At 40.7% G+C, this 12,233-nt stretch overlaps 1 protein-coding gene across 1 annotated transcript in view; it reads left to right on the top strand.

Moving 5' to 3' along the window:
• The first annotated feature begins 11,735 nt into the window (after positions 1-11,735).
• LOC101646002 (1-acylglycerol-3-phosphate O-acyltransferase ABHD5-like) overlaps positions 11,736-12,233 on the top strand; it is a 9,147-nt gene continuing 8,649 nt past the window's right edge. Inside the window, 1 exon segment of the mRNA XM_045294047.1 lies at positions 11,736-11,957. Coding sequence (XP_045149982.1) covers positions 11,758-11,957 — 200 coding nt within the window. The 5' untranslated portion in view covers positions 11,736-11,757.

The following is a 12,233-nucleotide window of genomic DNA, read 5'->3' on the forward strand; positions in this document are numbered from 1 at the left end:
CCAATGCAGCTGCCATGAGGTTAGCTTTGCATTCCTCTGTTTCCACATTTTTGCATATCTTGAGATAATGTAGCAGGGTGTCCTTTTTTCTGTAGGGCCGTAAGGCATTTTTACAGTGCTTATTAGAGAAATCATAAGATAGCTTATGCATTAGGTTTTTTACTGCCTGGACATTTTTTACACACTTGGAAATAGCATTTCCAGTCGGGACACAAAGTCAGCATAAGGCTCATCATTCTGCTGTCTTATAGCCATGTGACTTGGCTTTTTCTCTTCTGATGGAATTATTTTTTCCCAGGCACTTAAGCAAACTTCACGTATCTGCCCTATTGACTGTTAATTAAACTGTAGTTGGGACTTAACTGTGATATACTTCTTATCTCTTAGCAATTGATGAATTTTTATATTTATTCTATCCTTAGCATTCTTGTGTGCTTTTGAAAGAGCTGCTTCCTTTCACAGCATATGACATTGCAAATATTCTGAAGAGGAAAGACATTTTTGTTAAAGCTCTCCAGTTTGTAGGGGTCCAGCTCTCGGACCCTGCTAGAGCCTTTATTATGCTAATTACAAAATGTGAGTTTGGGCCTTAATCATTGACTGCTTGCTTGAGATTTTTTAGCAACTTAAAGGGAAAGGCAGTATAACGCCTTTCTTGATTCCCTTTTGGGTGCTGCTTGTTAGGCTCTTTGTTTATAATTTTAAAGGGATAAGCTATTTTGAATTTTAAATTTGCTTCTTGAGCTATATTTTTCTCCACCCGTGAGAGTAAAGGTGCTTTTTTGTTTCCTAACTTTTTGCTTTTCACTTTTTGAGCTTTGCTTTCTAGTTTAAATCTCTTTATTTGTATTTTTTTGGATCTAACCTCCTTTTTTCCAGCACTGGCTTGCTTGATAGTATTGTGATTTTTTGTGCTATATTTTGGCGGGGCAGATGGTTTTACTTTGCTATCTCCTGATTTAAACTTCACTTTCTCAGCTACACCTAAATTTTTTTTATCTGCCTGAAACTCATTCTGCCCGCTTCTCACCTGATTTAACTTTGCGTAGCTCAGGAGCTTCTCACTACTTTGCTGGTATAGTTTCTTTGTTTTCCCTACCTTTGAAAGTAAGGGAGCTTTTCGGGATTGCTTAATAGCCTCGCTTTGGGTCTTGGAATCCACTGCCTCTACTACTTTATCACCTTTAAATCTTCGGAGGTTGCAGTCCCCCGAGGGCATATAGGCTTTGGCCATGAGGTTACTTTTAAAATCAGAGGCTTTGCATAACAAATTAATCCCTGCTTCATTTAAAAAAAAATTTCATCGCCTAATTCATGCTCATTCATAGACACTTTAGCTTCCTTATTAAAATTTGAATAGCTTACACAAGACTTTTCACTAGACTGATAATCCTCACTCTTTTCCTCCTGCAAAAGTACTAAGACCATCTTAACTTGAACCCACAGAGATCATGTTGTCACAGGGATACTCTTCCCAACTCTGTGTGGTTTCTTTAAGTTAACAATGACCTTCCCCCAGGTCTCTAGATTAAAAGATCCTTCCTTGGGGAACCATGGATTATACCTTTATACTACTTTTAGAAAACATTGCATCTTTTTCTCTTGTTTTGCATCTTTTTCTTTATTACTTTTACACCCTGTCTTTTCAGTAAGTGTACTCCCATAAGTTTCACATTTACTTTTACTTTGCCCCATTGTTCTCTTTAAAATATTCATTCACTATTTCCACTACTTATCTGTCAATCTCCACAACGGATCCACACCACACAATTTTCTGATTCACTCTACATTCCGGTGGGGCCGTACAATTGTTACACAGGATATATAACTCATTGCCCCATGTTGGGCGCCATTTGTAGTATTAAGTTAAATTTGGGGGGATGGTGAGGGGCCAGCCCCCACCCGCTGCTACTACTACCTATGGGTTTAGTAAGCACAATTGTACGGTTGAGATATATTAGTATTATATTAAAGTCATCGAGAACATGAGAGATATTACAATAATGCAGTCAGACATGTTACATGGTAGTGTTGGTCACCTCCACCACGCTTGGTGGTCCTCGTGGGGGGAACCCGGCTACGAGAGCAGGAGCAGCCTCGGGGACCGAGAACCGGGAAGCCTCTCCTGGCCCGAGAGCCAGAGAGGGCCCCGGGAATCGGGGAGAGCCTTCAGCCCCAGAGCTGGGGAGAGCCTCTTGGGCTCCAGAGCTTGCTCGCTCTTTTAGCTCTATTGCTAACCACCATTATATCTCTTTAGGGGGACATCATTATAGAATCACACGTCATAGAAAGGGGCAATACAATTCACAACAACCTACGTAATAGGGAGGGGTTGCAACACAGGCAATACAAGCAATAGGGGGATAAGCTAGGGGCGAACATGCAATAGTAAAGGGAGGGAATAGGGGAGCATGTGTGGCAAGATGGGTGGACTAAGCTTAGTCATCCTAGAGTGGTCCGGGCTTGTCTTCAGGCACTCTGTTAAAGAAACAATGTCAGAAGGGAATGGGCCCTATTTGTTGTGGGATAAACAGTGGTGTCTGCTTAATCTAGACAGCTGATAACTCTCAGGGAGAATGACTCCCAATCCATTCTTGATGATCTCCAAGTGTACAGTCATTCTCAAGCAGCTAAGTCTGGTACATATTTGGGAGAGACAGCTTGAGAGAAATCCTTCTGTTTCCCATACTTGTGAATGAGGGGGAGTGCGGGGTGGAGACCCAAAGCCCATCTGCAGGCAATTGGACATCCTCTTACAGAAGGGTCTCGGGGAGGAGACGAGCCAGTCAGGGTGCAGTGTAGCAATGATGAAACATAAAACTCTCCTCTAGTTCCTAAATGCTTCCTCCCTACCCACTATCATGATCCCAATTCCACCTTACAAATCTGGCTAGACCAGAGGATGTACTCTGGTACAGGTAGGAACTGAAAACACAGGGAATCCAGGACAGATGATCCCTTCAAGACCAGTGGTGAGAATGGCGATACTGGGAGGGTGGAGGGAGAGTGGGGTGGGAAGGGGAACTGATTACAAGGATCTACATATAACCACCTCCCTGGGTGATGGAAAACAAAAAAGTGGGTGAAGGGAGACATGGGACAGTACAAGATATGACAAAATAATAATTTATAAATTATCAAGGCTTCATGAGGGAGTGGGGAGCGGGAAGGGAGGGGAAAAATGAGGAGCTGATGCCAGAGGCTTAAGTGGGGAGCAAATCATATTGAGAATGATGATGGTAATGAATGTATAAATGTGCTTTACACAATTGATGTATGTATGGATTATGATAAGAGTTGTATGAGCCCTTAATAAAATGATTAATAATAATAATAATAATCATAAATAAATAACTGAGCTTGTAAAAAAAACAATGGTGAGAGGATGCAACACTGAGGCACACCTTTCCTGATTTTAAAACATACCATATATCCTTGTTCTGTTTTACAACTGATTTATTTTTTATTTGCATGATCCCACCCTACAAAAGTGTTATGTACTGTATTTTCCATTATTAATAACCTATCCAATCCCATTAGGGGACAAAAGTATTTCATTTGCATAGTCACACAGTCATTTGGTGGGAGTTACAAAGTTTATAGATCAAACTCAAAACTCACTGTCAGTAAGCCAATAGACTCATAGTGACTCCATGGGACAGAGTAGAACTGCTGATCTTTCTTTTGCCGAGTGGCCAGTGGATTCCAACTGCTAATATTGTGGTTAGCTGTCTAATGTATAACCTGTTTGCCACCAGGGTCTTATTACGTAATTAATTAAGACCATATTAAGTAATCCCCTGTACCACAATTAATAAAAAAGTAATCTTCAAGAATATAAAGTAAAATACAGTAAGAGAAAGTTGGTGCATCTTAAATTGGCAATATATTAGAAATACAAGACATTTCAAATAGGTTTACATACATGAATGTGATTGTAAACACATAATTGGGTTTTGGCTAAGAAAAAGTAAATTACTTATTTTAAATTTCAGTAATTGTATTTTCTATATTGTCATTGTTTGGGCCGGGGCCAGTCCATGCAGTTCCTTCCCCCAGCCTCTCAGAAAGGTGATCTGCTGGACTTTGCAGTCTCTGCCTCCAGCATTCCAAGGAGCTTATCTCTCCGGGCAGGGTCCACACAGCTCCCCGCCCTCCCTCAAGGCCAGAGCTGGACTGTGCAGCCTCTCTCTCCCCCACATTCCAAGAAGCTGGTCTGTGAAGGACTCAGACTCTGCAGCTGCACACCAGGACAACTCCCTTGTCCTTATCTGCACAAGCACCAGCAGCTCTCTTCATTTGCATATTTCCCTGACTCAAATCCTACACATACCTTACTGTGCCACTGATTGGCGATTGGTGCCATTTCCCTCACCTAATTCGTTGGGTCTTGGAACACCACCACCACCCCCACCCCCCACCACCCCGGGAGCTTGAGATGTTCCCATCCCTTTCTCTGCTCTCCCTTCCCTCCCCGGAGCTCTTTCCCTGCCCTAATAAAGCTGTTCTTTGTCTCAATCCTATCTCCCTTCACTGTCTCAATGTTGACCTCTCAGTTAGTCTGTCTATATTTGAAACAAAGCAAATGAGAATTATGTTGACATCTTTTGGAACTTGAGTTTTCAGCATGAGACCAAAAAGTTACAAATGTAAGATCAATATGTTTAAGCAAACATCCTGTAGTTTAATAGAAACTTCCTTTAGGTTGCTTCTGCCAAGAGAAGCTTCTTTTGTACAAGGTCCCAAACCACAGCAATCATCTGTACCGCTCTTTTAGAGCACTACCTGATGAACCCAAATGTGCAAACAGTGCTATCCCACATCCTTAGAGGATCGGTCCCCACAGCCTGCCTGACCTGGCACCAGCCAGGAGCTTCAGGAACACAGATAAGCTGTCATCCAAATCACTGTAGCAGGACTGAAGAATCTAAGTATGCCAACTGACTGGCACTACCTGTGAAATGCATCAAAATATTATTTCTAATATTATTGTACTGTGTTAAAGATGTCTTAATATATTTGGAAGTATTTATTTCATGTTTTTATTCAAAGTTTTTTAAATGCATTTATCTGTCAGCTGGCCGTGCTGTGGTGCCTAATGTATTGATGTGATGCTGGAAGCTGTGCCACTACTCTTTCAAGTACCAGATGGATCACTGATGGTGAACAGGTTTCAGTCAAGCTTCCAAACTAGGAATAGAGTAAAAATAAGACAGAAGTGCTTCACCTATGAGGGATTAGCCACTGAAAATTTTATGGATAGCAGTGAAATATTTCTGATAAAAAGCTGGAAAGTAAACCCAGTTGGAAGACATTCAAAATACGACTAAACAGGAGCTGTTTCTTCAAAATAGAGTCCACCTTAATGGCTTGAGTGGAGTAAAGCTTTCAGGACCTTCCCCTGCTGATGAGACATGACACAAAATGAGAAGAAACAACTGAAAACATCAAGTTAAGAATTGGAGAATGGAATGTACATAGTATGATTCTAGGAAAATTGGAAGTTATGAAAAATGAAATAGAATGCATAAAGATCAACCTAAACATGAACTGAAATGGACTGGAGTTGGTCATTTTGAATCAAATACACATATGATTTCATATGTCAAAAATGACAAATTTAAGAGAAATAGTGTCACATTCATCAAAAAGAACACTTCAAGATCTATCTTGAAGTATATTGCTGTCTGTAATAAAATAATATCGAAATGCCTACAAAGAAGATCAGTTACTACAATGTGTTAGTCTGGGTACTTTAGAGAAACAAATCCACAGAAACTCAAGTACAAGAGAGTTTTATGTAAAGGTTAAATGCACATCAAGAAAACATCACAACCCAATGCTGCCCAAACCCACAAGTCCAACATTAACCCATTAACCCATATGTCCAACACCAGTCCACAAAGTCCTCCATCTCACAAAAGAGATGCAATGACGACAACTACAGGAGGAAAACTGAGTCAGTGAATGTGTAAACATCTCAACACTGGCAGGGGTCTCCCACAGGGCTGCTCCAGCACCCAGGGCTGCACCCATGTGGCTTCTTCTCAGGGATGTCTTGAAGGAAGTGAGCCTTGCCAGCTAAAGCAGGGAACTGGCTAAGGCAGCTGCACCCTGGTCGACCATCAGAAAGCAAGAGACCTGAGAACTAGGAAGGTGAGGCTCACCAAGCCATTTATCCCTCTGCCCTTCAATTAACCCCACGTGTTTATCAGCCAGGTTGGCACAATAAACTAACTACCTCATGCAACTATTATTCATATTTATCTCCCAACCACTAAAGTTAATGATGAAGAAGCTGAGGACCTGTATCAACTTCTTCAATATGAAATTGATGAAATATGCCATTTATAATTATTGGCAATTGGAATACAAAAGTTAGAAACAAAGAGGAAGGAATAATAGTTGGAAAATATGACATTGGGGATTCACATGAAGCAGGGGATTGCATAGATTTTTTTAAGACATAACTTTTTCACTTCAAATACATTTTTTCAATAACATAAGTAACAACTATACACATGGACCTCATTGGTGGGATTACTCCAGGAACCCAATTGGCTGCGCAAAGAGATGATGGAAAAGTTCAATATTTTAATTAAAATACGACCAGGGGTTGACTGTGAAACAGTCCATTAACTGCTCATATATAAATTCAAGTTGCAGCTTTAAAAAATTAAAATAAATCCAAGAGACCCAAAATGCTATCTTGAATATATCCCACCTGAATTTAGAGACCATCTTAAGAATGTATTTGACAAATTGAAAACTAATGATCAGATGAGTGTGAAATGACACAAGAACATGAAGGAATCAGAAGGTAACAAAAGAGAAAGACCAAAGTGGAGGCCAGAAGAAATTCTGAATCTTTCTCTAAAATGTAGAGTAGTTGAAGCAAATAGAAGAAACAATGAAGTGAACTAACTGAACAGAACATTTCAAAAGACAGTTCAAGAACCTTAAGCCAAAATACCCCCTAAGTTTTCTTAAAACTAAATAATAGAGATAATAGTTTAACTTAAGAAGTTATGAGGGAGGGGGGCACAGTGCACTAGAACTGATCATGATTGCATAGCTCATTTTAAAGGGGATTTAACCATGGGAGTGGGATGCTCTAAGTTAGATGTGGTGCTGATTATAAAATTCCCCGTGATATGATTGGACGATTGGAATATTAAATTGTATGATATGTAAATTATGTACCAATAAAATGGTCAGTGAATTAATTAATTAAAAAGAAAAAGTTAAGGAGTCTTCGTTATGAGTTAGGCTGATAACTGCAAGGTTGTGGGGGACCAGCCTATGCAACCAATAGAGTCCTAAGGAGCAGTGTAATTGAAAGGGAAGATTAAAGACAACAGACAAGGTATGCAAGGGCTGACCTCTTCCACCGAGCTGGAACCAGAAAGTGGGTGCAAATATATTCTCTAACAGGCTTATATAATCTCAGGCATGCAAGCCATGTCATACACATATGTAACAGAAAGGGGATATGCTAGAGGCATACCTGTAACTGGAAGGGTAGGTACTAGGGGCATACACTTGACAGGAAAGCACACACGTAATAGGGTGCGCAGTTCCCAGAGTGAAGATGGCCTCTTAACCTTGGTTGTCCCTGGGTTGACTTGACCTTACTTGTCCCTGATCTTTTCTCCAGGGGAACAATCTATGATCCTTATCAGTAGGGAGGGGCCTCCTTAGGGTGGGGCAAACAATAGGGTCTGATTGCTCTCCACCCCAGACAACCTTCAAGCATAGAGTGACTATGAGCTTGTAAGAAGCATCTTAACATTGGAGGACACTGTGGGGGATAACTTTTAGGAGAATGTAACAGATTCATCTCCAACTCACAAGCATGAAGGCCTCCCTCCACCAGAATCCTGTCATCTCAATAATGTATGAGCATAGATACTTTGTGTGCATACGTTCTCTTCCTGGGTCTCAGTTTCCCACACAAGGTAAGCAGTTCAAAACCACTAGCTACTCTGTAAAAAAAGAAGCAGCAGCAGCAGTTTAAGAAGACCAAGTATTACAATGTTGCCAGTTCAAATAAAGGACAGCCACTATAATGTCTTAAAATTTAGAAGAGTCTTTTATTAGGTTATAACCGGATTATGAGAATCTTAAGTGACTGCTTGATTGCAGTCCTGAGTGGACATTTCAGTTCATCTTTAAAGGCAAAAACTCATCTAAGACTTAGGCAAGTGTGGACAGAAGCAGAAAGCAAAATGAATGTTATTATTCTTTAGAGTTTAGTGAGCATTATAGGGTATGTTAGGTTTTTCAGGTTAGAAATACTTTGGTCCTAGGCTTTTGCACAAGAAAGAATCATGCAGAAGCCTGGTTTGTGATCCAAGTGGGTTTTTATAAAGCATAGAAGGAGTTTCAGCTTTTACACAGGCCCCCTCAGGGCACTTCACCCCCGTACGTGGAGACCTGAGGCCAGAGAAACTGGCAGCCTGGCCTGCTGAACTGTGTAGGAGCCGCTGGGAGGGAGAGCTGTGGTCTCAAAGTTTCTGGCTTTTAAGGGCCCTTCACTGGGAGGGACGGTGCTGGTACACCCCATTGGCTGAATTAAGGCCACCTGGCCTAGATTGGGTCAATCCAGGTGTACTGCCCACCTAGGTGTATTGCCCCTTCCTGCTCAGAGCCTGAATTTGGAGCATGCCCTCTAGCCTTCAGCAGCTTCTAACTTCCAGGAAGAGCCCCTGGGCAATGAGAGGAACAAACCCCTATCTGGCTACCTAACAGGTACAGCATTGATTATAATATCCTTGTTAATAAAATAAAAATAGTAGTATCTTGGTTACAACATCAAAAGGAATAATATTAATTACAATGTTCTGATCTCAGGAATAAAAGAGTAAATTCTAAAATCAATCACGAGTGGGACTTTCAGAGATGGGAGGGGGAAGGAGGAAGGTCATTCAGCAGTCAACAAGATGGCATTACAGTAGCTAGTGCCAGTCTGTCTCAATAATGAAATGTGCAAAGATCTGAAATTAGAAAAACAAAAGGGAATATAATATGCTCAGCATATTTCACACTAAAGATAGATTCAAGTCTCTAATTATAATTTTAGAAGGTTCTGTGGACAAAATACTAAATGATCCAGGAGGCACCAAAAGAAGAAGGTATGAAATTTACTCTAATGAAATTTAAAATTCTATACAATCTTCTGCTTCATATGTATCACCAAGATCATATTTTCCAACATGTTTTCCATGATCCTTTCTTTGTTTCTACTTTTGTAATCCATTATCAATAATTATCAATTCACATAGTCATTGAACTTTTAAAAAAGTCAACATTTAACCATTTCAAGAGATAGCAGATGATCAAGAATCAATGACCTGGGAGGAAAAAGTCTAAGTTGTACTGAAGTCCTTGGTAAAAGCAAGGCTCCAGGAATTTATGAAAGTAAAACGAAGTAGTCAAGGATTTAATGTTGCTCCAATCCACAGTCAATGGAAGCAGCCGTAGGGACATCCAATGGGAGGGTGGCGAGGGCAGGGAGAAGATACATAAAATAAAGTACAACATCTGATATCTGCTGCAGAAAACCTCTCCATTTGATACATCTGCTGCAGAAAACCTCTCCTAAGCATTGAAGAGCAAGGATGTCACTTTGAAGATGAAGGAGTGCCTGACCCAATCCATGGTATTTTCAGTTGCCTCGTATGCCATTGAAAAGGGGCAATGAGAAATGCAGATTAGGAAAGAAGTGATGCCCTTGATTTATGCTGCTGGTGAAAATATTGAAAGCACCCTAGGCAGCCAGAAAGAATAAATACACCTGTCTTGAAGGAAGTATAGTCAGAATGGTCCTCAGCAGAGAGGATGGCAAACACTGAGTCTTGCTTCCTTTGGATGTTATCAGGAGAGACGGGTCTCTGGAGAAGGACTTCATAAAGTAGAGAGGATCAGAGGAAAACCCTGACGCAGCACATAGGGACAGTGGGCTGAACGATAGCAACAATGACGAGGATGGCTCAGGACCAGGCCGCGGTTCCTGCTGTTGTACAAGAGGCTGCTGGGAGTCGGAGGCAGTTTGATGAGCACCCAGCAGCAACAACAACAGTAACAATTACCCTATCCACTGAAGACAAACTACTTCATCAGTTTATGCCAATACTATTAATTAAAATTCAATACTAACGGAGATTACTTAGCCGATTATGTATTAGGTAAATTCAATTCTCCTATCATTTTTCTTATGCCTTTTCACTGGTTTTGAAACATTGCACCATGTTTCCATCCATGTTGTTAGTCCATCTTTTTTGTTGTTGTTGTTGTTAGTCCATCTTGTTGGCATCTTTTTTCGTTCCTGTAGGAATCTTACTTGATCTCTGTCTCTCTTTTTAATATTAACTTTGTATGGAGACTGATGTGCATGCTTTTCAGTTATTCAGTTTTTACTTTAAATTAATGTCTCCAACACTGTGATAAGTTTATTTTGCCAACCTGGCCAATAGGAACATGAGGGTGGAGATTAATCAGGTGGAATTTGATTGGAGGACAAAGATATAATGGGCAAACTGCAACGTCGGCCCCCTTCTCTGCCTCAGCCTGTGTGCCATTACTACCTGTGGGCCAAGACAACACATGGATTTTGTCACTAGATCTTGAGGCTCCTTCAAGACCTGCTTGATGCAGACATCACTTGAGCTTGAGGCTGGTGGGTCCTGTCCTTTGGCATTACTTAAGTTTGGTATCCCATCTGGCCCAGCTCGGATGAGCTTCCAAGTTGCTTACTGGCAATTGTTCACCCACCCTGCCTGCAGGCAGACTCTTCCTGTTTTGCCCGAGGGAAGACTGGCTGTCTGCTTCCCGGACCTGGTAGAAGCCCTGTTGGTGAGCTGGAGGACTCATATAACTGTTCCACAAAAGTGAGTTGAACTGAGCCCTCTGTATTGCAGTGTGGACTAATGAGCTGTTATACTCCTTTTTGCTGTATAAATTTATCTATCTACCCATAAGTGTCCTGGTTTTGTTTCTCTAGAGAACCCTGCCTAACACAAACATTAAGAAAAGTATAATTTAATTTCATTTTCTTCATTTTCCACCTCTATAGTGCCATCTATTATTTTTACGAAGCATTAAAATACATGACAGCATATTTTCTGAGACCCTCTGAACGTATCTCCCCATTCTTCTCTTGTATCTATCCCTCTCTTGTGCCCTCTGTCCAGAATAGCAATGCCGCTAGGAAAAGAGATGTATGTACTTGTTATGTCTGAGGGTTTGTAAGGCCCAACTCCTCCGAGCCGAGCCCTTTTGCCATCTGACTGAGGACCCTTGAGCAAACCACCAGAGTTTCAGCTATTATTTTTATATTGGCATGCTGTGCTGTTCTGCTATTTATTTTAGGGTCTCCAAGTGTGTCCAGTATCCTGTTTCTTTGTTTTCCCCACGACAGATATTGATACCATTGATCTCTTCTAGCAGTTGGCGGTTTGTTGCAAATTGCTCGTGATTTCAGTTGATGGTGTTCCTGTATCATCTACTTTTGTTTTCGATATCATTTAAGGATTTTTGGTTTTACCAGCCTAGTTGTTCTGTGTGTTCTTAAGGGGGTATTTACAGAGTCAAATATTATACTGCCACTGCCATCATTCCCCAAAGTAAATCTCCTAAGGTTTTCTTTAATTTAATTTTTACTAATCATCACATACAAGAATATATTCTTCTTATAAAAAATAAAAAGAGGGAGCCGGCTTGGAGACGCCGTCGGGTGCTGGCGCGGCACGGGCAGCCATGGCGGCCGAGGAGGAAGTGATGGGCTCGGTGGACCCCGGGGAGAGGTCAGGATGGCTAACTGGTTGGCTTCCCACATGGTGCCCTACGTCCACATCACACCTTAAAGAAGCTGAAGAGAAAATTTTAAAATGTGTTCCCTGCACGTACAAAAAAGAGCCTGTTCCTATATCTAATGGAAACAAAATATGGACCCTGAAATTCTCTTTTTTTTTTTATGAATAAAATTTTAATAGTTGATTATTCAAATGACTATTTTCTCCCTTAAAATGCCAACAGAAAAATATTTTCATTTTCCCCAAAACATATATTATCTACAATATCCAAAACTAAGTGCTAAGATTATATATATATTTTTAAACATTTTATTAGGGGCTCATACAACTGTTATCCTAATCCATACACACATCAATTGTGTAAAGCGTATTTGTACATCATTTCTCAAAACATTTTCTCTCCATTTAAACCCCCGACAT

Source organism: Echinops telfairi, unplaced genomic scaffold, assembly GCF_000313985.2.
Source record: "Echinops telfairi isolate 266 unplaced genomic scaffold, ASM31398v2 ScPeMD7_2565;HRSCAF=3150, whole genome shotgun sequence".
NCBI lineage: Eukaryota > Metazoa > Chordata > Mammalia > Afrosoricida > Tenrecidae > Echinops > Echinops telfairi.